Source organism: Sesamum indicum, linkage group LG6 (genome assembly GCF_026168435.1).
Source record: "Sesamum indicum cultivar Baizhima isolate 11 linkage group LG6, ASM2616843v1, whole genome shotgun sequence".
Lineage (NCBI taxonomy): Eukaryota > Viridiplantae > Streptophyta > Magnoliopsida > Lamiales > Pedaliaceae > Sesamum > Sesamum indicum.
Genome location: NC_142662.1, coordinates 22,738,663 through 22,766,084, shown reverse-complemented (window position 1 = coordinate 22,766,084; position 27,422 = coordinate 22,738,663). Strand labels below are relative to the sequence as shown.

Genomic DNA, 27,422 nt, shown 5'->3' with positions numbered 1-27,422 from the left:
ATATATAAGAAATTTCCATGCGATTCCATATGTAAGATAGGTCTATCTTGGGAGGAATCATATTTTTCCTTTTTACTTTTTAAGACGGTCGATGAGGAAAATTGCATTTTTAGTATCATATGTTTTATTTCTTTTAATTGTATCACATAAGTTGGAAAAAAAAATTCAATTTTAGGCTTCACGTGCATTTTTCGTCCAATATTGATGGAGTCGTTAGCAAATTCATACATTTTCCACACTTTTCGTTAATTATTGAACGAAAAATGCACGTGAAGCTTAAAATTAATTTTTTTTCCCAATTTATTGGATACAAAATGAGAATTACCATAGCAAATGGGATGAACTTTTTTTTTTTTAGAAAAAACCTAACATATAGGATAAAAATTATGATTTTTCCTGAATGATGACTATGTGGGTATTTGTGAAAATTTAAATTAAGTATTTTTTAAATTACAACTTAAAATTTATGCTAGATGAAAGTATTTGAAAATACAATTTGTGCTAATTTTTCTTCTAAAAATTAAGTTAAAAATAAGCTAAAAGTTATGAACGGATAAAAATGTACTGAATTACTTCAATTTAAGGTATTTTTTAAAATACATAAAACTTTTTCTCCTAACTATTTTTTAAATATTTAAATACCTCGTCTCAATAATAGCTAAAATCTACCCACCGTAACAGATAAAAAAATTCACATAAGTTGGTAATATAACATCTTTGGTAGCAATATTTCCCCATCCACTTTTTCCTACTTTACAACTATTGCTTTTAAATATTCTCAATTTTTTCATCTGAATCACTTGTCCATTTTTTTATAAAAATTAAGTATTTTTTAAGAAACATAAGATTTTGCAAATACCCCGAAACAGAATGATTCTTCCGATCAAAGTTTCACCTCCGATGATTATATTTTTATATAAAAGTGAGGGATTAAATCCAATTTAACCCCGTCAAGTTCTAAATGTTAAAAAATAACCTTATGAGAAAAATAAAACCCCTTTGTGGAAGTTTAGTTCAAGAACCATTGACTTAAAAGTGTTACGTACTGTAAATGGAATAAAAGATATAATATAATTTAAAAATTTGGAATAGAAAATTTAAGGTAATTTGATCCTTGAATCTTGATATTATGTCCGACTATATGGCTACTTAATGCATGTTTCTCACAACTAACTTCATAAAATATATGGGTACATTTGAATTGAATATTTAAAAAAATAATTTTAAATAAATTTATATAAAAAGAATTCAAAATTCATCAATATTTTGTAGAACAATCCAAAATACGAGTTGATTTTTTTTTTCCCTGAAATTCTCATCATATGCAATTACTCAAAGAAATCCAGATTCTAATTTTAACCACGACTAATAAATTTTTTTCATAAATTTTTATTTTAATTAATATTTTAATCTTGCCTTTAGAAATTAACAGTTCGTAGTCACTGTGGGGTCATAATTAATCAATATTCACCATATATATATATGTATATTTATTATTATGACATGTAAATTTATAACTAACTATGATAAAAAGTCGTATTTTTCGCATTGGGTATTAGCATCAAAACTTTAAAAGAAAAAAAACTAAATGTGGGACAAAAAATACAAAAAATTATTAAGAAAAAGTTAGAAAACATAGAGAATGAATGATTGATTACAATAACAGCATGATCCATAAGAATTATATTCATCATGGACTCCTAATAACTATAATTAGGGTTCATAATTTCTCTTTCTTGCCCACAAATTCCGAATCGGAAGCTGCAGCATCAGCCTTGAGCCTTGAGCCTTGAGCCTGGAGCTAGCTCTGTTTCTGGTCGGAAGCAGTGTTCTTGCCAGTTATTTCGACGAAGAAGGAAGCGTATATAGCTGTGGTGATATAAACCAGAAGCGCAAAGCCGACAAAGACGACCAGCGTCACCAGCGCGTACACGGGTTTCCCTCCACATGAATACTTCCCCAGCTTCACCTGAATAAAATCCACTATCGACAGCGTCAAGAACAGGCACCCCGCCACCGATCCGATCGCTGATCCAAACAGCCCGTATTTGAGGAAGTCGGGGTCGAGGTCAGCTTTGTGTGGGTCAGTTGGATCCATATTGTTGATCAGGTTGATTGCCAGCTTCATGCTTTGAGCTATGAGGGATGAAAAGAGGAAGAAACTGAAGGATATCACTTCGAAGACGATAAGTCTCCTCACTGTTTCCCGACTGGTGGTGCATTCCGCCCGTGATGCCGCGGTGGCGGCTTCCGGGGCTGTGAACGAGAAGCCGATGAAGATTGCCATGGTGAAGAGGGAGTTCACGTTCACTATGCCGTCGAGGGCCGTCACGTGGATGCTCGTCTTCACCCGGCCGATTGTTGTGGTGGAGGGATCCGCCGCTGTGGGGGTGGTTGTGCTCTGTGGGCTGGGCGTGGACGTCTTTGATATCTGCAGCTCCAACCTGCCACATAGTATAATTAGAAAAAGATCAGTATACGTCACACTGTCATGTGTGTGTGTGTGTGTGAGAGAGAGAGAGAGGGAGAGAGAGAAAGAGAATTCATACCCATCCATGGTGGGAGAGTCGAGGGGAGCAATGGAGAGGGGCTTTCTGTTCATCATTTGTTCTAGCTGAAGATGATGATGAAAATTGGTTTCTATTACCGCTGCAAATTTTGTGTGTAGTTATGATAGCAAACGTGTGCTTATTTATAGGTTCAGTTGAGGTGTTGGCACAAAGTATGTATTTCAATTGTAGTACGGTTGTTTCGTGGGAAAATTGCAGAGCTTGCATGCATTTGTTGACCAATCAATGTGCAGTCTTTGGAAAATTCTTCTTCCGACCATATTTGATCTATATAATCAAATTAATCACCTCGGTAACTGATTACTGTCACTAAATCGTATACTAATCACACTATAAGTGTATTACACTTGCAATATAATTGATTTAAGTTAGGCCAAATTAAATTTTAACAAGAATTTTCCCTAGTTCTTGCAGCACATAGTGAAAGATGCAGAGAAAAAATAAATTTGTAAACAAATGTGGTGTGAGTTGAGCATAAAGAAAGAATTCTTTGAGAAGAAAGAAATGTGGAGTACGGTGAAAGAGAAAAAATAGGGTAAATTACAATGATTTCACTCATGATGTTTCGTATAATTATGAATACCCCTCGTTGTTTGAAAAATTATAAATAACTCCTTGATGTTTGATGTAATTATGTAATCCTTGAATGTGAGTATGAAATTGTCAACTATACCCTTACTGTATTTTAAAAAAAAAATAAAAAAAAATCCACTTAGTCAATAAAAAAAATTAAAAAAATTCTAAAAAGATAAATTAAATTACAATTCTTAGTCCACAACATTTTGGTCAGTTCACCACAAAAAATGGATGAAAACCTAATGGAGACTAACGGAATGGCCTTATTGTTAGACGACTGCTACAATCAGGGGTATTAGTAATATTTCAAACAAGAAGATGGTATTTGTAATTATGTCAAATTTCAGAGAAAGTCGTTGTAATTACCCCAAAAAAAATTAAACTTGTGAATTAATAAAAAATATAAAAGTGTATGAGAAAAACAAAAACATGTAGAAGTTGAGAGAGAAATATGGAACAGTGGGTTGAGGGGAAAAAAAATTATAATAATGAGATGAGTCGAGTGGGAAAATGTTGTCCTATAGGAATTTTACAATTATAGATTAGGTAGAATTTATATTTAAAATGATTGAACAAGTTTTCAAAATTGTACATTAATTTTTTGATAAATATAATTCAATCACTATATTATATAATCTAATTTCAACCAAATTCATGAGTACACAATTTGACCAAATCTCATAATAGCTGGAATATGAACTAATATTAAACTTGGTCTTGATGAAATTAATAAAAATAAAGATAACCCTCTTTCGAAATTTATTAATTATATATAGATAGACTAATATTTCAAATTTAAAAAATTACATCTATTTCTTCAGACATTAATTGTTACAAAAAAAAACGAACCTTAACACTATGTTTGGTTTTATTTTTAACTTGTTTTGGTGTGTTATGTGAAAATAGAGAGAGAAAAATAAAAATAAATAAGTATGAGTTAGAAATAGTGTATATATTTGAATTTATTTTTGGAGATAATATAAAATAAGTATGGTATGTTTGATGTTGATTAGTGGGAGACAAAAAATATTGTTCATTGTTAAATCATGTCACTTTATATATATTTATATATATGTATGAGTATATATATAATTTATTTAGTTGTGAGTGGATTAAAATAAATAGTATTTTCTAATTATAATACTGTTCCAAAATACTCAAAACTTGTAAAAAATAAACAAAATAATTCAAGCCCAATATGAAAATATTTTGGGCCATGTCAGATATGGCCCAAAATTGAAACCAAACACTTTGTAACTTTCTTGGTAAAATGACTGTTTAATTTGCATGCCTTTCATCATAAATTAGACAAATTTCCTTTTATTATTTAAGTTATAGACACCTCTCTTGAGGTTAAATTTTCCACAATACAATTATACCCCTATGCATGCATGCATAGTTAATATTTATTTAAATGAAACAACAGAATATTTTAAATATTTAAAGGCAATTTTGGCCATAAATAAAAATATAATATTTTCGAATTCAAATTCAAATCTATATTCTGTAATATTATACCTGCCTTCAATATTAATTTAGGTGGCTGAAATGCATAAAATTCTCATATATTTTAAAAAGTCTGTTAAAAATCCCCTTTATTATAAAAATGCAAAAACATCACTCAGAATAAATAAAAAAGTATACATATGAAATATATAAATATTATGAGGGTATTTTAGTAAAAATCGTTCAAAAATAAGGTAAAAAAACATCTCCAAACGTACAAGAAACGCGTGTAATACACCTTCCGCTAAATACTAACGAAAGGAGTGTTTTTAACTGAGTTTCGTAAAACACTGGAGGAGTTTTTAATTAGCCTATTTCGAAAATAGAGGGGGGGTTTCAACTTTTTCAACAAAACACAGGGAGTAAAATGCATTTTAGCCCATTATCTTTTGTCCTTTAAAATTTAACTCGACATTATCATATATTATGTTTTATTAAATTTCAAATAAAACTTAATTAAGTGTAAATAAGATAATTTCAAATGAGTTTGCATGTATAAAAAGTCAAACATTTAGAGATTTTTTTCTATTTTATAGAGCTATACTCATAATTAGTTTAAAATTTTTATCATTTCATTAAAATAATTAGCTGATCGTACAACGCGTAATGTATTAAATGTTTTTAATTAGTACGAATATGTGAAATGATAAAACGCAGTCTTTGTTATTAGTTAATTGACGTTTTCTGTTGGAAGTTATTTATCAAACACAACAGGGCAAAATTATAGTAGGGATGATTACATTTTCTCCTCGTAAGATTTGATATAATTATACACAATTTTTTTGTGATTTGAAAAATTATATTTAGTGCATTCGACGTTTGGTTCCATCTAACAAATAAGTCCATTCATTAGTTAAAATTCAACGAATTTATTAATATTAACAAAAAAAGAGATAAAAAGTTGATATTTAATTACATTCAATTGACTTATTATCAATTTATCGTGGGTCAAATAAATTTTTTATGATCAAATTACTCCGATACATCTTTAGACGTTAATACATGTGAGGATGTATAGTTTCATCATTATAAGGATAGTTTAGTTAAAAAAAAAATATTTACCTATAATAAATAAGTATTAAGTTAATCGAGGGTAAATATCAATTTTTATTCAATTTTTTGTTAATATCAACAAATTCAGTGAATTTTGACTAATGAAAAAATCTATTTGTTAGATAGAAGCAAATCTCATAAATATTAAATATAATTTTTTAAATTATAAAAAATTTATATATAATTACACTAAATCTGATATGGAGCACGGTGTTATCCCATGATAGTAACAATTGGGCTTTAATGTGGTGAATATTGATATGGTCAATAACCCATAACCTTTTGCTTATTTGTAATTGACATATTAAAATTTTCATTATCATATTTGGCAACACAGTTTCCAATGAAGGAGCACTAACGTTGATGGTCAGTTTGTTACGATTTATAGTTTAGGACGGTCTATGCGACATTAACCATAGTTCAAGAGTGTGGAAATATGTATTGATGAGAGTAATTACTAAATGATTAAAATATTCTTATTTTTTAAAGAATGTTACTGTTAATGGCAGGATCCGCGCATGTATCTTCGGGTCAAATCACCCAACCCGATCCGCCTGACTCAGCTCCATGAAGTCAACCCATTTATCCAACCATTGGATTATATGATGTAGGTGCATTCAAATGATGCCACGTGTCACATGGCCATGCGGTACCATGCCACTATATATACTTGCATTGATGAATATTTCAGGCAGCACATTTTTATTACTTTTTCTTGATCTCATTTGACCCTATATTTCTAACTTAAGCATTGGAGGACCTTTGCTGGGGCTACCCAGCTAGTCTTACGTTTGCTCTGTTGTCAGGATCTCCTAATAGGAAACTCGAAAGAATGATCCAGCGACCCGATCCCGGGACCAAGTTCAGCGACCCGATCCGGAATTTGGACGACCTACATCATGTATTTAATTCTATAATTAAATCAAATTTCCATAGGTACTAAGAAAAAAATATAATTATCCCTTATATATTTATATATATATATATATATAAAAGAACAACTTTTGTGAAAAAGGTTCCCTTGTAAAAACGTTTTAAAGCAACCAAATCATGCAAGGCTGCTAGGGAACACTATGAAATAAAATAAAGATTATGTGTATTGTTGGTGGAAGTTTACCTAAAAGTAAGTCACAGAGAATGGATTCATTAAGCAATAATCACAAGATTACTGGCATTATTATGGATAATTACCTAAACGAAAGTGACAGAATGGATGGTTAATTAAGATTACGCATAATTACAAAATTAATAGCATAATTATTTTGCTAACCCCATGTGAAATTGGCATTAATTTATGACTTGTCCTGGTGTTTGCTATTTCTTTTTAGTATCTTCTTTCGAGAAGAAGTCGAGTGTGTCTTAAACCAATCAGTAATGCGGTTCCTAGAACAAAGTGGGATTGTTAGGCTAGTTGGGTGGTCCCCAATTAAGAGCCTCGGATGCCTAAGTCAGTAAGGGTTGGGGTCGAAAGCGATCTAGAAGAATTAATGTGATAGTAAATATAATTGATGTAACGTACCATAAATGCCTCACAACAGTAGTATTTATAGGTCCAAATGTCCGTACATAGCTGAGCCACGTGGCTTTATCTTAGATAAGGTGCTTGCTGAAAAATCAATGACTCAAGTTCCGGTCCTGGATTCGAGTCGATTAGGACGGGTAGGGTCCAAGACCCGACCTACCCATTAAAAATACACGAATCCTATGGTAGTTTTTATATTTTCCTTTATCTAAAGAGTATTTCCGTCGCAAGCTCCAATTGGAAGGTAATAGTAATACCCCTATCAAATATGAACGTAGTCAATATTCTTTCACAATATATATGTAGCACAACCAATATCTTCATTTATTACCTTAATTTTCTCACCATTTAATTCGTATGTAATAGTTTTGTGTTGTCCGGGAAGCAAAATGTTGATCTTATACTCATGAACATGAACATATTATCGGTCGACGTGCAAGAAAGAAACTGATGGAATGACAATGTTACTTCTGGAGGCAAACGAAAATGACGTATCCACTTGACATTCGTTGTTTTAGAGAAAACGATCAACTGTCATCGAATAAGTTGATTATAATAATTAATATTAAATATATATTTAATTATTATAATAATTATATATTAATCATCAATATCAAATAATTAAATATAGTCAACATATATTATAAAAATAGAGCAATTACTACTATTAAAATAGAATAACATCTCACATATTGGTAGAATTCGAACCCATTATTTAAGAGTCATAGAGTCTCAATTTTATCAATTGAGGTACGCCTGATGGTTACTTGACATTCGTCTTTATTAATGCCTCTATCATCCAGAAAAGTCGCATTTGTAAAGCCTTTTGCCTTCTACGGCGACTTTAGAAGTCTTAATACAGTATTGCCCAGGGAATGAATTGATAATCATAAACATAAATATGTATATCTTAATAAGAAGAATTTTTTTAAAACTTTTGTATACGTAATATGTATATATAAAATAATAATGTAACATTTTGTATATCTATTGTCTATATATTTATTAATTTGAATAAAAAAAAATAATAGAATTCCAAATACAAAATTCAATATGATGAAGTACGTGTGTGGACAAATAAAATTCTATGCCTAATTGAGTGATAATAAGTGCAAAATAATATATTATTTATCAATTATATTTATTTTTTATTTATATTGCGGAATTTGCTAAATTAATTTCAAGCGTAAATGCTTAATTTAATATATATTTTATCATCAAATCATACTTTTTGGTAAAAAGTTCAAGTCAATTAAACGACGCCACGTGGAGCAATTACATGTTCATTTCAATCAAATCAAGATAAATAATTTGATATTTATCTTTTAAAAAAATACAAATATCAAAGAGATCACGTCAAGTTAATCAATCATATTATACCAAATATTTGAGATATACATTTATCTTTTTAAATTAAATTATAAAGAGATAATACTACATGTGTTCAAATATATCATAATTTTTCTAAGTCTTTGAAATTTATATAAAGGAGTCTTTGAAGCTCATTCAATATACAATATAAACTGAAATATAAAGCTATTGAAGAAGTTTTAAGATAATCTCTCTACGAAGTTTTTCGAGTTCAATAATATTCAAAAAGCGCTCAACGCGGAGATTGAGTTGTTCGTCAAAGGTATGCAACATATTACAACATTTGATTAAAATATCAAAATTCAAGTTTCAATGAAATTTAAGTGACAAATCCACCTTTACCACCTCATATAGGAAGGTAAATTACTTCATTTTGAAAAATATAGGGAGGTAAATTGTTGTATTTTAAAAAAATATAGAAAGGTAAATCGCTATTTATTTTTTTATAACGGGGTAATTTATGCATTTGCGTTGGATCAGACTGCATGGTGCGTTTCTTACCCTGCTTTGAAAGTTGGAATTATTGAGCACATGCATGTGTCAAATTCATGCGGGCAACTCTTTATAATATTTTTAAATATTATTTAAATTATTCTTCCGATATTTTACTGCCCAAAAAATATTATTATATACTGTGAGGATTATTAAGAAAATTGAACTAAAAATTGGGTAAAATTCTCATGTAAATCTTATTATATATAGGAATTATTAAGAAATTTGATATCCATTATTACATAGCAACTTGCACAAAGATTATTAGGGACAATTGTATCTCACACCCGACGAATTAGGTATTTTGGAATTTTAGTCTAAATATTATGGGAACAATATGGATGAATTCCATTAAACATAAAATACGGGCTAGCACTATAACACATTTCAATTAATTAAGAATATTGAATCAATGTAATATGGTATTTCCCATGATATTGGAATCAAAATTACATAAGAACTAACTCTCAATAAATAATAAAATTCAAGGATTTTACACACAAAAATTTCACAAAATACATCGATTAAGGCTTAAATGTATTTTATGTTCCATAAGTTAGGTCATTTAGAATTTTCGTCCTTCAACTTTCTAAAGTAATATTTTGGTCATATATATATTTTTAATTTTAGTTCTTTTTTTGCTTGGTTTCACCCTTCTCAACGGTGGAGGTGAATTCTGGAGGATTGAAATCGCGAAAATAAAAAAAAAAATATGGAACCAAAATGCTATTTTTAAAAAATTAAAGAATGATAGCACTAAATGACATAAGTTAGAAGATAAAAATGCATTTAATCCCACATGTTAATAACAAAATAACACCATAATTAAGATACATAACTACATTAATTAGCCTACAAATCGAAAGAATAATACATATCTTTTGGACTCCAATAGTCCTAGCTAGCTAAGTACAATTTAGGCTACATTAATTTTTCTTTTTAATTAATAAAAATTAAACTACTAAAATTAATACTAGAAAAATCTATAATAAGCAAAAAATTCTTACCCAAATCAGATTTAGTCAAATCAAATCAATCATATATAACAAGATATAATTGATCAAATTTTACTAAACTGTACATCAATTAAACGACAAGTACATTTGTCCAACTCGGACAATGAAACTTGATTTAAGTTAGAATTTTCGGATGGTATGTGTTCTTCTTTGGAGCTGGTTGAGCTAGCTTTCCTTCTGCTCTGTCGTATCCTTACTGCTTATCTCCACAAAGAAGGAAACGTATATGGCTGTGCTCACATAAACCACAAGCGCAGACCCCACGAATATCAGTAGAGTCACCAGCGCGTATACGGGTTTCCCTCCACAAGAATATGATCCCAACTTCACCCGAATGAAATCCACTATCGACAGCATCAAGAACAAGCACCCCATCACGGACCCAATGGCGGATCCAAACAACCCGTATTTGAGGAAGTCCGGGTCGATGTCCGCTTTGTGTGGGTCGTTTGGTTCCATGTTGTTGAGCAGGTTGATTGCCAGCTTCAGGCTTTGGGCTATGAGGGATGAGAAGAGGAAGAAACTGAACGACACCACTTCGAAGACGATCAGTCTCCTCACTGTTTCCCGGCTGGTGGTGCATTCCAACCGGGCGGCGGCGGAGGCGGCTTCCGGGACGGTGAGGGAGAACCCTATGAAGATTGCCATGGTGAAGAGGGAGTTCACGTTCACTATTCCGTCGAGGGCTGTCACGTGGACGCTTGTTTTCACTCGACCGACGACGGTGTCGGTTGCTGTGGCCGTGGAACCCGCCGTCGTCGCCGCGGCGGTGGTTGTGTCCAGCTCCGAGGATGTCTTTGACTGCAATTCCATCCTGCCGTAGATATAGTAGAGGAAAACAATCAATACATACAAATTCTGTAATTTTTCCAATTTTCTGTTCCATTTTCCTGTCTTTTTAGTACAATCCTTGAACCAAAAAAGCCTTTAAGGTGGGAAAATTCTAATCCAAATTGTTTGAACCAACATACTTATCATGTAATTGGTATACAATTTAGAAAAAATAATCAATAAGATGGTAAGTATATCACACTTGCTTTGTGATTAATTGCATTCGGCCGAAACAATTTGAATAAGAATCTTTTTCTTAAGGTGCACGGGAAATATGTCCGAGATGACCTCTCTCCCAAAAGCCCTCGACTCCAATATCTCCTTCGTATACTGAAAATTCTTACGCAAAGTGTATTATATGGAAAGCTCTTAGCCAAATCGGGTCTGACCGAAACAATCAATCATTTAGCAATTGTAATACACTTGCCATGTATGGATTGACCATTTTTCGTAAATTGTATACCAATCACACGATAATTGTATTATACTTATCATATAATTGATTCAAATTGGGCCAAATTCAATCCAAGTTTTCATAGTATACTTACAACATACTCAGTTCAAATTTAATCAAGTCCGATCTAATATAAAATTTTTGATCCGTGCACGCATGTAGGAAAAATAGAATAAAAACAAAGAGAATGCATATAAGTATATATATAGAGAGAGTATTACCCATTGATGGTGGGAGAGTTGATAGGAGGAAAGGGCAGGCGCTTATTGTTCATCATTTGCTCTCTAGTTTTGGCTGCAAATATTGAGTGTAGAAATGATGCCAAACGCGTCCTTATTTATAAGTTGAGCTCGTACGTGGAAATTATGAAGGATGGATGAATTTGTTGACTAATCAACCTGCTTTTTTATTTAATTTTGTTATTTGGGTCCACATTAAATAATATGAATGGAAAAAGTCCTATCTTATGGGAAGTGCTATATTATAGAATTTATAATGTGATTTGTCATTCTTTTAGTTAGTTTTTTTTTTTATATTAATTATGTAATAAATAACATTTACGTGGTAGAATTGGATTCGAACAAATCAGTAACTATTATAATTTACGACGGCTAAGTTTATTTAAAGATTTTATAAGTTCTTATATTTTATTTGTTTTAATATTTTATAAGATGTTTTCGTATCATATAAAATGTTAGGACGTTTGGTATAAACTACAAAATAAGGTCTATTAGCAACGGAATGAGGGACAGAAGGTCGTTCCTTTTTATATTTCAGATGGCATTACAGACGATTTTGGGATGAAATAACAATCGCCTTAAAATGCCGAGTAGGAAAATTTTTTGGAGGACTTAAGACGGAGGAAGACATCCGTTCGAATATTTGGAACGAATTTGGGACGGTTGGTCGCGGGGAGTTAGAACCTCCATCTAGCGGACAGAGAAATAAATTCTTGATTTCAGGAGGGCTTACGGACGGCATTCAGAAGGAGTGTCTTAGTCTAGTCGTTACAATTTAAGACGACATTTGAGGTGCATTTGAGACGGATTGGCTTTTATTCCTTTCGGGACGGATTGCGTCCAAAATAAGTCCGAATGTAGTTTCTAAATTTCAAACTATTTTTTCATAAAAAAGTACGTCCCACAAAGTGGTTAGATGAATTAATACCTGGATAACGATGCACCTCCTCTACTTCAATTTTTCAGAACGAAATGACCAACCACAAATTTTAGACCGCGCAAATTAGATATTTATATGTATATATATCTAACACTGTAAAAAAAGTGGGATTTGGGACGGGATCAGGAACAGTTTTTTTTTTTTTTTAAACAGTTTCAGATTAACAAAATTAATTTGGACCGAATTTTGAAACGATTCACCTTCCGTCCGTATAAATAGCATTACAAATATTTAGAAATGATTGATGAAGGATTTTTCAATTTGAAATTGTCATTGTAACACATTACTTGTGACCGTTCCAAATATTGATTTTGTGTAAACAATTTTTTGTTTTATTTCGAACGGGTTGATGACATTTGGAACGATTATATTATTTATTTTGGATTACTTTTGGAACTGTTTTTGTAATACTCATGCCTAATTTTTGGAAGTGTATTTATTTGTATTGATCATATTTTTAGGAATGGTCCTTGGAACGGCTTGTTTGTCAATCTTTGTAATAGTATTAGGCACAATTAAGTTTTTGTTTGGAACAGTCTCTTGTAACCATTTTAGGCATGGTCAATCTTATTTAAAAATATATTTTTAAAATTGTTTTAGTTCGGTATTAGGAATGGTCAATCTTATTTAGGAACATGTGTTCAAAATTGTTTTAACATTGGTATTAGGAACAATCAATCTTATTTAGGAACACGTTTTTTGAGTTATTTTAGCAATGGTATTAGGAACGATTATTTGTTTCGAGTTGTAATATTTTCTTTACAACTATTAAAATCGTTCTTAATTTTTTATTTTATAATAATTTTTTTTATAAATTATTTAATTTATATATTAAGTTTAGTAAATTATTAATTTAATTTATATGTTATAAAAAAATTATAATAAATAATAAAAGTAATTAATAAAATTTTAGTTAAACATTTATGAATTTAATTGATTGAATAAATATGAAATAATGGAATGTAATAAAGTTTATGAAACATGAATAATTAGAAAAAATATTATAATAATATAAAATATTACTCAATTACAAAATAAAAAATATTAACACCTAATCTAAACTCTTCTCGTCATCCTCATCCATATTATCATCGTTTGGCGGTACGAGGTCCGTTGAGGCTGTGCTGGGGCAGTAGTCGAGGCGGTCAGTTGTGGGGTGGCATAGTGGAGGAGCTGACACGCATTTTCTTCATCATATTGAGCATACCGTCATCAAATACCTTCAGTTTCAACAATCCGCCTCGATTGTTGCAAGACATCAGAATTGACATGGACTCAATACTCATGTTGTCAGAATTGCGAATTGAGAATGTTTTTACGACAAGTGGACTCAATTTGATATTTCTTACAGTCACGCTCAAAGGTTATGCGTTGCATACATGATTAATTCTGCATCAATAATGAAAGATTATTATGATACAATAGAATCACGACATGGAATCGTGGTTTCAAACCACGACATGAGCATTTTATAAATAAAAAGAAATTAATTCGAAACCACGACTCGAATTATGTCGTTCCACAAAGCATCCAAAATTTCAGACTGATGCGCTTCCGTCCCAACATTCATTCAAACTAAATCTCGGACAATTTGGGATGGGTTTTTTTTGGCTAAGTGACCAAAAAGCTATGATAGCATTAAGATCAGGTAAATAATTGTTTCTTGAGATATTTTATATCTAATCTTTCTGAAATATTTTCATAAATATTATAAATTAGTTAACCCCAAATAAAATTTAACAGATAAAATATTTGTTTTACAAACATAAAAACGTGAATTAGTATTAGTACAAATATAATATAATATTGAATTTTTCATAAAACGTTGGACGCCATAAGATTATGTATAGAGAGAGGGAGAAAGCTCTTTGCCATTCAAAAATAGTGTCAATATATCTAAACATTTTAAAATTTTACTCATAAAATAAATCTAACACTTTATAAACTCTGATGGGGGTTAAACATTGTAACCCCCCCTCCCCCGGTTTGATGATTCCGCCCCTCAAAGATCAAAGAATTACTAAAGAGAATAAGAATCCCCATTTTTTAGGTACGCCTGATTCGAAAATCCAAAACAATGTGATGTTTATACCATTCAACGGCTTTTAGGAGAACACGTGACTCCATATAATCCCTAATAATCGGCTCTCCATAAACACAAGTTGACTCCATTAATTTGGCAAGTATGCATTAATTACTTTCAAATCGAGCTCTACAATCCCATTATAACACTAAGCGAACTCTAATTTAGGCACTAAACGATTTTAACTAATAATCACCTCAAAAAATCTAATAATTTGTATTGCAGACAACCCACCATGTGGTTCGAGGAATCAGAGTGCCACCCTATCTCTAATCACCATCGTATGTGGACATTAAATCTTGACAATTTCTTTTCTTTCTTTTTGGACAAAGAAAAAGGATTTTGAAGCAGTCAAATGTGACGCTGCATGCATGGCTGCTAGGTAAGAAAATTATGGAAGAACATAATAAAGCTCATGCGTCTTGTCAGTGGCTGTTTACCTAAAAGAAAGTGATGGATCCAGACTGTCATCATTAACCCATAATTTCAACATTAATTATTTGTTACTTTTTGCTAATTAACTCCATACGAAATTGACAATCAAGGGCCAAATTTCGTGTTTGCTTTTTGTTTTTATTTGGTCACCACATTAACTATATATAACTGTTCAGAAATTTTATTCGTTTAGTAAAGTTGAGACGTTATAATAAATAAATTAATATTTTAAGTTTAATTATTTTTTTAAAAAAATATATTTATTAATTTGAATTATATTTTTTTAATTTAAATTTATCGAATGATCGATATATTAAATCGTATATTATCAAAATAATAATAATAATAATAATGAGAATTACTATTAAAAAAAAATGAATATGTATGGATGTAAGTGGATTACTCGCTATTAAATATACACTCGTATTTATTTATTTATTTAATAAAATTATTACATATATTTGTTCATAATTCACAATATTTGAAAATTTCCTTGACAACCCGAACCGTATAAGGTTGGCTGGGAAAAACTTAATACGACTGCTGATAACATGCAGAGACACTCTAAAGTCCAACTCGTCAATTTCCATTTTAAGATACTCACATGTATTTCCGTACGTATAAATTGAATGTACGTATTTCAAAGTGTACGTAGACTCGATCATCATTATTAGTCTTGGTCTTGGAGGCAGGGGACCAGCCAACTTGTAGAGATGTGATAACTCATATGCATGCACTACAATTATTGTACGTCTTTTCAATTTTTTATTTTAAATATTATGGATTAAATGTATTTTTAGTCCATGATTTAGATTGTTGGCGTTTTCGTCTTTTAATTTTATTGGGTAGCATTATAATAGTCTTGCACGGGGTGAATTTCGTTTAAAAAAAAAAAAGGATTGAAATTGCAATAATTAAAAAAATGCAGGCCAAAATGCTATTTTAAAATTTTAAAGGATAAAAATATTGAAAAAAAAATTAGGCAATATGAACAGTAGTCCTAATTTTAAAAAGTCGAGTGAGATGCACATGCATTTTTTCTACGAGATGGGTGAACTCCAATGAAAAAATAGATTGAAATCATGAAAATTAAAAATATTTAGGACAAAAATGCTACCATAGAAAATTAAAGGATGAAAACTCCAAATAATCTAAATTACAGGACCAATGCATTTAAACCAAATATTATTATATTTTTTTTATTTTAATTAATATATATATGGAATGTACATAAGATTTTTTCTAAAATTAAATAGATTAGTAGTCTTTATATATATATAATGTGTATATATTAAATAAAATATAAGATGTAAAAGAATTTGCAATAAAATATTTGGTTCGAAGAATTATATTATGGTTTAATTGTATTTTTAATACTGTAATTATATATAATCATTTGACACTTTAGACCTGTAATTTGTTAGGATTATATATATAAATTGGTCATTCGTCATTTCTAATTTTATGATTTTAGAACAAAATTATCTGAAATTTTTAAAATTGGCCGAAACTATGATGTCCCTTTCCAGTTAATTTTGAAAATTTCGGCCAATTTTTTTCCCAAATAGCAGAAATTTTTTTTAAAAAAAAAGTGAACAATCCTAGTAAATTACATAACTAATTAAAATGCCAAATAATTATAATTATAATTATAAAATTATAAAATACAATTAAATCCTATATTATTATATCGGTCTTCATTTACACCCATTTTATAATATGATTGAAAAATTGAACAATTTTATAGATTTTGGCTGAAAAATTTAAATGCATTCTTTAGATATTTCTTTTCTTTGTATACGATAATTTATTGGACAAAAATAAATAATTCAACTATAAATTCATAGAAGGTTCGGCGGCTACAAGTCTTCTTCTTCCTCTAATTAAGTCAAATTCGTCGTACCTATTTTCCCTAAATATTTTATGAAAAAAATCATCTTAAAAGTACTAATTAATGTTTTGCAAAATACAATTTAGACGATTTTAATTCATAAACAATTTTATGTTGTGTAGGATCTAATAATAAAAGTACGTTCAACAAATTATTGGACAAGTGTTTGCAATAGTTTTTATTTTTATGATTTAAAATAAGCTATAGAGAAAGTTGTCGTGAATTAAGCAGTAGTAAAAGTTGCGAGCGTTTGAAAATAAAAATTAAAAAAAAATAAAATTAAAGTCGAAATGTCTGGAAAAACAGCTTAATATTTATAATAAAATTGCATAAATTAATAGGGAGTAGTTTATATATATATATTAGGGTTAACTATATTAGAGCTTTCTTGGGAAATACGAAATTGTACTTTCTTTCAAAAGTAAAATTGACTGTTTACACATGATTTTCTTTCGTTACGATTTAGATGAAAAATGATGACGTTAAATAAAAATAATTACATAAATTTCTAATTTTACCCTTCATTTAACCTCACGTGTATATATTACATTTATCGCTTCTTAAGTATAAGAATAAATATGAGAATATTAAATGAGGGAGTAAATTGTAAATTTATGTAATTTGTGTTGCTTACATCAGTGTTTTTCATCCAAACTCTAACGGAAGAGGATCAAGTGTAAATATGAGTTATGATTACTCTACAAAAAAAAAAAAAAAAAAAAATTGAATTTTGGCTACATTATAAATGACCACGACTTAAAAACCATAGTGAATCAATACTATTAACCACAGTTAAATAAAATCAAAGTAAAAATATAAATTTTTGTCACAATTAATCCGTCATGATTTGGCCATGGCTAATATTTTGCTTACACTTGCAGAAACAACAGCCAATAGTCGTTGCGAAACGGTGATTAATTTGTATTTACCACGATTTTTTTTTTTTACTATGAAAATTAACCGTAGTACAAAATTATATTTTTTTTATACTAGTGTTAGTTACTTATTTTATTTTTTGTTATTTTTCATATAATTAAACAAAAATAATATAAATTTAAATTGTACAAAAATATGGAGTATTGTAACTTTACAATACATCAACTCTGACCAAAGGAAAAAGCTACTCGGAAATGATTAAATCCTAATTAATTTGCAGAGTTTATTCAATTATTATTATTATTATTATTTTTTCTATTCCTCAAGGAATTATTAAAATATTATTAGTTACATCCGCACTTTATGGAGGAAGGAAAGATGGGTAAAGATTATTCAACAATTTGACCAAAACAAGAAATATTATCTTGATGATGTGTTTAAAAGTTCTACCCACAAATTCTTTAAAACATTTTTGGATAATTTTATACTATGAGAAAATTATAAGTTTAGTATGTAATTTTGGTCTTATATGAATTAATTTTCGTAATTTAGTCTTATAACTTTATAATTTTCGATAATTTTTAATCCTTTTCTGATTAATTCGACTGGAAAATTACATGTGGCTTACATATGATCTGATTAAATAATAATTTTAATTTTATAATTTAAAGGGACATTGACATTTTTAGCCCTGTATTACTGTAGAATTGGAGTATCAACAAAACAAGCAAAACGATCGAACTTCACAATAGGGAACTCTAAAATATTATCGTTTCATGCGCATGCGGAAATTATTAAACATTGGACAAAATATAATATTATACACATCAAGCATTGCCACAAGGGGTGGAACAATCAAAAACGACTGCACTTCAAATGAATGAGCCCGAAAACATCGTTCAACAGACGCCTGAACATTTATAATTAGAGATAATAATGATTTATATAAAATACATATATATATATATATGTTAGGAAAAAATTGTGTTTATTTTATTTATAATTATATATAATACACAAAATTAATGTTTTAATAAGTTAAAATAAAAATATGAATAGTTTAGAGATGTTTTAATGTACATATAGGTAAGACATATATTTTAAGATTTTCAATATTATAAGCCTAGAACATATATATATTATCAAAAAAGGCTCCTTTCAATTATTTTATATATATTATTATCTCATATATATAAACTTATTATGATAGAATTATTTATATATATATATATATATATATATATACAGTATTAGTATTATGAAAATTTCAAATCCGAATCTATCGGGTTTAACCCGTTGGGTCTCTTGTTTGGGGGACGGGTCTTAAGTCCAGTAAATTCTTGAATGGTCGGATCTTTGATTTTAGCAAATTTGCTGGTAGTCCTGATTTTGGAGTTTAATTCAATTTCGATTTATATATACAAATTAGTTTCCACGCGGCCGTCTGCTTATCCTATCCATAGATCATACTTTTCACTTACTTGTTAATCTTTCAATCTTATTGATGAGGGTATTACTTCTTCTTCAAGAAAAAGACAAAAAAATCCCTTATTTGAAGTTAAAAAAAACCCAAAAAATTGAGGGGACCTGCGGGCCATATGTCCGGGTAGGGTTTGAGATCTGAAACCCGTATCCATATGAGCAAGCTGATCTCCCACCACAGCATTATGGACAAGGGTCGCTAGGATGACATCATGTGGCCCAATCTATTTCGTATATGTAGGCACTATCAATGACTGAACCTGAAGCAATTATGGTAAGATACATTCATTGCTTTCTACCTTATTTATATCTCAAGATCGCATATTTCTATCTCGAACCTAACTAACTTGAGCGTCAAAAGGTTTTAGTATGGGAGGAACTCGATTAGACTGACGTACTTGTTTCTTCTTTAGGACCCATCTTCAATGTGTGGGGCATTACGAATACCTCTAATTGTTTGAAAAATTACAAATATTCTTTTTATATATAAAATAATTATATAGATTGTAGCCTCAATACGGTGAGGTGAACATTACTAAAATAATAATTTATTATTCGATGATTTTGCTAAAAAATGAATAAAATACTTTTTCTTTCTTTAGAAAATTAAATATTTGAGAAATCAAGATATAACTCTCAACTTTATCTAAAAGCACTACTAAGATATAATATAATTTTAAGACAAAAAAATGAATAATCACTTTTATGTTTAAATTACTTTGTGTTTTTATTATGCTAATTTAGTTATTAATATTTAATCTTCACAAATGTGAATTACTCAAATTACTAATTTCTTTTAATTATAATTAAGCAGAGAAAAATGTAAGCAACCCCTGTGATATTGCAGATCAGCAAATTATCCTTGTATGAAAAAATAAATAACAATTTATCTCCCTGTATTTTTTAAAATACAACAATTTACCTCCCTATGTTTTTTAAAATGAAGCAATTTAACTCCTTACACAGGGAGGTAAATTGCTTCATTTTAAAAGTACAGACGGATAAATTACCATAATTTTTCATAGGAGGATAATTTGCTAATTTTCAATATCACAAGAGGTAAATTGCCATTTACCCTAATTAATCATTTAGAGCTAAGCAAAAATAATAACAGTTCAATTTTTCTGTGTCATAAACAGATGATGTACATGGGAGAGGGTATATGATGTTCGGAAGCTGTTCTGCTGGTATCTATTTCCATCATCTTGGAGAAAAAATCATCTCAGTCTGTACCAAGAACCTATTTGACAGAATCAAGTGTAAATTTCTTATACGTATATTTCTTGAGATTTAACTGTATATCAAGAGAGTATAGGTACTATGATCAGCTCTGCTTCGGATGCTGCTGCTGAAGTGGATCTACCCAGCATTTGTCTTCTCTCACAGCTTTCCTCCATCGATTCTTGAAGTTGTCTAATTCGATGAAGGACTCTTTCCGCACCTGAGATAAGAATAAAACAACTTCAATCATCCTATAAGGAGATTCTTCAAGCCTAAGGCCGGGGTGGTTTCGTTATCTGGAATTAGACTAGATAATGGTGGCGCCAAAGAGGCTTGGATTTTCGAGTTTCAGTTCAAACTCGAGCATTAATTAGCCAAATCGAGTCTGAGTTGCAAACACTCAATACGGGACATGTAAAAAACAATGAAGAAAGAGAGAACTCGTATGCTTATGAGCAGGTGAAGCTGAGGATGTGACACAGCGGTAAATGATAGCAAGGGAAGAAGAAAAAACAGGAGATATGTGAAGAAACAGAACGTATGATGTAGATAATGCGCAGACGAAAGAGGTTTTGTCATAGCAAAAGCAATGTAAGTATTAAAAGTGAACGGATCTTACAGCATTTCTATCTTCTGATTGCTCCAGTTTAGATGCCACCTACAAGTTCATCGTACCATTTGAAAAGGCTGGTTTGTACTCTCGACAAAAAATGTAATAATAAATCAATCAGGGTTTGATGGATACCATTTTCCCTGCATTAGGCAACTTTTCATTTGACGAAGATTGCTTTCCGACTTCACCGTTTGTCTGCATAGGACAGAAACCAGAATTCAAGGAATATGAACCATAGGAATACAGGTGGTCATATTTAGAAGGAAGTAATTTATTAGTGAACAAGGTTGAAAAGGAGCCAAATTATCAGCAAATATAAAGGATGATCATCGCGTTAACATATCTAATTCCTTAAAAAAAAAATTAACTTGAAAACTTATAAGCTTTTCCTCAAACATCTCATTAAGACACATAGTCCGTCAGTAAAATAGTCCTCCTTAGACGGTTTACCACTTCTGTATAATATATCGAGGCTTCAGAGAGTTTCTGGTTACTTTTGAGATGCTGAAACACGTATTTTTGCTGGGGTTCAGTTTTCTTAACTATGCAAAATGATCAGATTTTTTATTTTCTTAAGCCTGAACATGCTTAATCTTCTGCGTTATTGAAATTGTTAACAAATTTTTTTCCTTTATATCCAGTAATTAAGTACGGAATTTGGAAAAAATCTGAGACACGGAAAGAAATTAAATGATGGTTTAATCCATTTACCTTACTGCCTGCTGAACCTCCAAGTGTCGGAAGCCCCAAGTGAATTACATACTCAGAGTCAACAATGCCGATATTTGTGGTCCTATTTCCCTATCATAAATGTATTTCAATATGTTAACATACTTTCAGAAAGAATACAGCCAAAGGATACTGCGTCATGAAAATGGCAAACCTGTGCGCAGTAACCAAGCTGAAAATCCAAGCCCCATGCATGGACGAGGTCATTCTGTTATAAACATTACAAAGATCAGAATGTTCAACACAAGCTATGAATACGAAATGCCTTTGTGATATTATTGTTGACATATGTAGTCTAATGCGATAATACTCTTTGACCCAGCTATCACAATTTTTTTCATCATACATGTTATTGCCATGGGCACGTTTCTAAATTTATAAAACAATTACAGTTTCGTAGTACAAATAGTTAATGAATGACAGTCTGTAAGAATTGTACAAAATTCTATCCTAACTTGAGCGACCACTACAGAGGAGCATTCTGAACCATGTAAAATTTGTGTCTTGTGTTTAATTTCCTTCTTTTTCTGTGATCGGTACTCAAAACAAAATAAATATTGATCCATTCAATAATACAAGTGTGTAATCCCAAACCTGAATCATGTACCATGCGCAACGCCATGATGCCCTTGAGAAAACTGGAGCCATCATCTCAACAAACCTGGGTTATGTACAAAATTTTGATGTCACATAAATTGTAAAATCATATAACGTGCATTTATGACAAAACGAAGTACCATCGTCCCACTTGTTTCTCTGCATAAGCAAGTAAACTTACCCTGTACATGGAGGTTCCATACTATTTTCATAACACCTCCTTCCTGGACCGCGTAAGTTGATAGCCCTCCTGTGAGCACATAAAATAAGCAGAGAGGAAACTCAGACTAATAATAAATACTACTGCTGTTGTCTAGTGCAAATCTCAAAGTTCAAAAGTAGGGTACCGGTGTACTTTAGAACTTGTTTCCCGTGCAGTAAGTTTGTAATGCACCTCAGATTTGTCAGCATCTATTGCTGGCTGTGATATCTGAAGTCCCTCTTCTTTAATAATTGATAGATATCTGCATTAGAACAAAACAATCAGTTAGTTGTATATTTCTAAATCTAATTAATGTATAGATGCAAACTTTAATACATATGTTTATCAGTCTTCCTTATCACTTCCATGTCCATAACATCATCAAAACATAAGTGAGATTGCACGAAAATCTTAAACAGTAGGTAGTGTCTCCACCAACTACTAAGACAAGGACTCTTATGCTCTGTTTTCAGAATGAGGACTCAAATAGTGATTGCACTACATCATAACCTTCAGCAATTAATCAACATATAATTGTCATTTTATGCAATTGCATAGATTAAAAGATTGAGAGTCCCTATCTACCAGATCATATAGGTCAAAGTAAGTCCTTTTATGGGAAATATGGAGTTTCATTCGTTATGTGATAACTTCCTAATATTTAGGTGTAGTTGGCACCATAGCCACACTGATGAGTATTCATCAATTTAAGACACAAATATTTAGCACAATTTCAGTAATTCTGAAAATTTCATACAAGGAGCTGAAGTTGGTGGAAAAAAATTTCTTGGCTGTTATAAAAGTATTATGTTTAGTTGGGTACTGTTGGCACATAGTGGTAGATAAATTACAGAAGACCAAAACGGAAGTTCCTGGCCTGTCAAGAATCACCATTCATGTTGATATGATTAGCTGAAATGCAAATGTCAGGTTCAAGTAGGAAAATACTGAGAGAGGTAGAACAAAAATGATGTATGGTTGTAGATTAATGCAACAACTTTTAAACAGAAACCTAATGAGAAAAGCTGCAAGATCTGACATTCATCCATGAAGCATCTAGTGTTACAAGAATGAGGTTACGAGCCTAATGTGGTAAGAAATGAGGTCAAAGAAAAGGGGAAAAAGAACCTTGGTGCAGTGAAATTATCTTAAATTTAACATTGCTCGTTCCACAGTCTTGTGAAAATAACATTCTATATTACATGTTCATACACTGAGAGATATCAGGTGGATTTACCTTCCAGCATGAAAATTTTCAACTCCAAGATCTTCATCCCAAAGGAAAATATAGTCATATTGTGCAACAACATCTGGATGTAAGAACCGCTTGGCAAACCACCTAAGTGAAAAACAGAGACATGAAAGCCAAACGCATGAGATATCTCAAAATGTTTCTAACATAAAAGAGCAAACTCTACACTAGTGATGAAGAACTAATACCATTTAGTTTGGTTAATGGCAGAAACATGTATGACACTGTTGCTCCATTCTAAATTTCTCCAACCATCGACATTGCCATCATAGTGAAAAAGCATGATGGCAAAATCAGTCAGTGGAAACTGAAAAATCAGATGTAGTAAATATTCAAACCAAGGAAATATGTTTAAACAACCGAAGCTTGTGTGGTTTTTATTGTCTTACCTTTTTGACAATTTCATTTACATTTTGCTTTTGCTTTATTCCAACTGCAATAGCCAATAAGTTCGTTGGTGACTTCAACTTCTAGTGTGGGAATGGAAACAGAAAAGAAGACATGGGTCAGATGAATCAAATGTAATTTAGTAGACACTGAAATATTATATAATTCCAAACAGAAAATTGGAGTACATTCAGCATATTATACTAGAATGCTGAAATTGAATTTGTGTGTTAGCCCGTATAACTATTGATAAATTTAAGTTCCATGTCAGGGAAAGATAAGATGTTGGCGATCCAAGGTCAAACTTTTCAAAAATGAATACAAAAATTGGTCATCAGATCACATTCTTTTAGCAGATCTAAACAGCTAGGAGCAAATTTTGGTATAAAAAAGGATCTTCATCAAATCCTAGTAATGTGGCACTTTTTCAAGCAGATATTATCCGGGACATAATACTGGCCAAAGTAAATGGTCTTCCAACCATATCTTTCCAATTCTGTTCAAATGCACTGGCTTAAAGAACCAATATCATCATAAAATAAGAGAATATCAGTACCTTCTTAGGAGGGCCCCAGAGTGATCGCATCTCTAAATCAGTAGTTCTAGAAACAATACCTCTAGGCAGTGTTTCAGTTCCATCAGGCCTGCACTCATTCTAGATGAAGAACACCAAGGTACAGAGTAAAGCATTATCTCATACATGCAAAGAACTGATGCTATAAACTTCCACATAAAACACTAGAAAAACCACCACTTCAAGATACACACACATAATTGCTGAAATTCTATACAAACCTCACAGATCTTGGATTTTGCAGCCTTGACTGGGTAAAGATTACATCCCAAAAACCTCTGCAGGTAAAGGGGTCCGAGAACAATTCAACTTAGTTAAAAATCATAGTGACCACAATCAAACAGTACTGTTTTGCCTAAAATATCAACTCTTGACATGACTACCAGTGCTAAATAAGCACACAGCACAACAAACTGAGAATTACACTGAACTCAAATCCTCAAGTGGGAAAGTGAATAAGTACTTCTAACGTCCCACCAATGAGCATACACAACTTCACAATCGTCAAGACCAAAGATAAGCAGAAATACCTGCTTGTAATCAGTGACAAAAAAAGCACTCCCTATAAAGAAAACTGCCGAAAGTAGAATTGCCGATGGAAGGCAACTGCACATGAAAGATCTCTTCTTTTTGGGTTCAATCATTGCATCAGTAACCATCTGAAACCACCAAAAATCATCACTCATCCAGGCTCTTCAAGTAACCATCAAAGACACATCAATCCGACTTAAATGCAATATAACATATAAAAATTGAACTCAAACAGTTTCACCCACAGAACTTGGCAAGAAGTTAAATATTTGAAGAACTATTCATGCTATAATCCAACAAGAAAACACTGATGAAAAACCACGTACATACACGTATCAATTTTCATCCAAAAGCAGCGATCATGGGCGGGGTGACAAGAATACTTATAAAGGACTTCAGCAGAGTAAATTTGACATACAACTTCAAGATGATTGACGTATACATGATAAGTAGGCATTGTATGTATTTGTGTATGTAGAGGTCAACGGTGGGAAGTGGTGGAATCTTGCTTGAAAACGAGGAAAAGATTGGGAAGACGACGCAAAGTAGAAGAAAGTGTTGCCAGAGTCGTAACCGGATAGGGAGAGAGAAAGACGCCCACTCGCTTCTAATGCGCGTCCAATGGTGTTCCGGTAGAACGCTAATCTATTAGAATCGAATAGAAATTTAGATAAATTAATTTTTATTAAAAAAAAAAAATCAATTATAATTACTCTTATGGAATATTAATATCTAATATAAATCACTGCAACAATCATATTTTAATTGATAATATCAAATAAATTAAATTTAATCAACATCTACTATTACTGTAAAAATAACACACATTATATAGTATAAACAACATCCCACATATAAAGTAGGGTTCGGACCCATAACCTTTAAAATTATAAGAGTTCAATTTTACCAAATAAATTAAAATTTTTAATATTGTCGAATCATTTTAATTGATTTGATTTCATATTTCGGTTGTCATTTTGATAAATTGATTTTTTTTTGTTAAAAGAATATAAAATAATTAAGAAATAAGTATTAAAAAATAATAGTTATATACTATCCATTTTTTTTAATTTCTTTTGGAAGGGTAAATCGCAACAAACTCTATTGAAATTTAGTATAATTATAAATACCACCATTGTTTAAAAAATCGTCCATATTTTTTTATATTAACAATCGTCTAACAACCTATTCAATTCGTTAGATTTTCATCCATATTTTTCTAGTTAATTGATCAAAATATATTTTAATTTTACTCATTTGCAAAAAAAAAAAAATAATTTTTTTTATGAATTAAATGGACAATCATTTTAAAATTTTTAAACTTTTTTCTTCCACCTCGTCCAATTTTTTAAAATAATAAAAAAATATAATTAAGAGTAAAATTTATAATTCCAAACTTTCATCTAAATATCATCGAGATTGTTTTTATACAAAAAAAATATATATATTAAGTTAAATAAACACAAATTAGGGGGGAAGGGGAGAACCCTTTACAATTGCCCCTTAGGTTTTAATTGATTGTCAAAATCTTCTTGATCTACTTAATTTTCTCAATTAAGAGGATGTTTTGGCTAAATTTATTTAAATTATTTTATAAACTTTATACTTATTGTAAGATATTTTTTGAAGATTAAAAAACATTAAGAGGGTGTTTTCCTAAACTTATAAGATATTAAATCTTATTTTAAAATAGGTTCGTAAAGTGTTTGCATGAATTTTTTAAATCTTATTATAAGAGATTAGTAATTTAAAAAAAAATTGTTAATAAGATTTTAAAAATAAGTTAACGACTCCTTACTTTTCTTTAAAGAGTTTATAAGCTCGTAACATCCTATTTTTAGAACTTATAAATTATTTTTCTATTAAATTTAACAAATATTTTATAACATCTTATAAGCTCAAATCATCCTATAAGATACTTTAACTAGCCTATAAACTCACCCGAAAACCCTCCAAATCATCTTTTAAAAACAAGTTAT

The 27,422-nt window shown here is 30.6% G+C and overlaps 2 protein-coding genes and 1 long non-coding RNA gene across 5 annotated transcripts; all 3 read right to left on the bottom strand.

Moving 5' to 3' along the window:
- Positions 1-1,801: 1,801 nt before the first annotated feature.
- LOC105163966 (uncharacterized) lies at positions 1,802-2,814 on the bottom strand. Its single transcript, XM_020694533.2, has 2 exons — positions 2,550-2,814; positions 1,802-2,444 (listed from the first exon to the last, which is right to left on the bottom strand). Exons 1-2 carry the CDS (start codon positions 2,603-2,605, stop codon positions 1,802-1,804), a joined length of 699 nt encoding a protein of 232 aa, XP_020550192.1. The 5' UTR covers positions 2,606-2,814.
- Positions 2,815-10,107: 7,293 nt separating this feature from the next.
- LOC105163783 (uncharacterized) lies at positions 10,108-11,735 on the bottom strand. The gene is made up of 2 exons (XM_011082246.3): positions 11,613-11,735; positions 10,108-10,920 (listed from the first exon to the last, which is right to left on the bottom strand). The coding sequence occupies exons 1-2, from the start codon at positions 11,666-11,668 to the stop codon at positions 10,272-10,274; spliced, it is 705 nt and encodes a 234-aa protein (XP_011080548.1). The 5' UTR covers positions 11,669-11,735; the 3' UTR covers positions 10,108-10,271.
- An 8,697-nt stretch (positions 11,736-20,432) lies between these two features.
- Positions 20,433-26,069, bottom strand: LOC105163784 (uncharacterized). 3 transcript variants are annotated; one of them, XR_016066173.1, is made up of 15 exons: positions 25,770-26,069; positions 25,443-25,571; positions 25,134-25,190; positions 24,895-24,993; positions 24,341-24,421; positions 24,140-24,258; positions 23,937-24,038; positions 22,845-22,961; positions 22,679-22,747; positions 22,495-22,561; positions 22,055-22,108; positions 21,883-21,972; positions 21,304-21,366; positions 21,178-21,216; positions 20,433-20,778 (listed from the first exon to the last, which is right to left on the bottom strand). It is a non-coding gene; the product is annotated as an uncharacterized LOC105163784 (long non-coding RNA). The 3 variants fall into 3 exon arrangements; XR_016066172.1 differs by having other exon boundaries at positions 25,774-26,069; XR_016066171.1 differs by having other exon boundaries at positions 25,862-26,069.
- Positions 26,070-27,422: the final 1,353 nt, after the last annotated feature.

Excerpts from the sequence above, each read along its gene's own strand:
- LOC105163966 (XM_020694533.2), bottom strand. The coding sequence starts at position 2,605 with ATGATGAACAGAAAGCCCCTCTCCATTGCTCCCCTCGACTCTCCCACC. Across the intron at positions 2,445-2,549 it reads GACTCTCCCACCATGGATGG|GTTGGAGCTGCAGATATCAA; the intron begins GTATGAATTCTC and ends ACTATGTGGCAG.
- LOC105163783 (XM_011082246.3), bottom strand. The coding sequence starts at position 11,668 with ATGATGAACAATAAGCGCCTGCCCTTTCCTCCTATCAACTCTCCCACC. Across the intron at positions 10,921-11,612 it reads AACTCTCCCACCATCAATGG|GATGGAATTGCAGTCAAAGA; the intron begins GTAATACTCTCT and ends TATCTACGGCAG.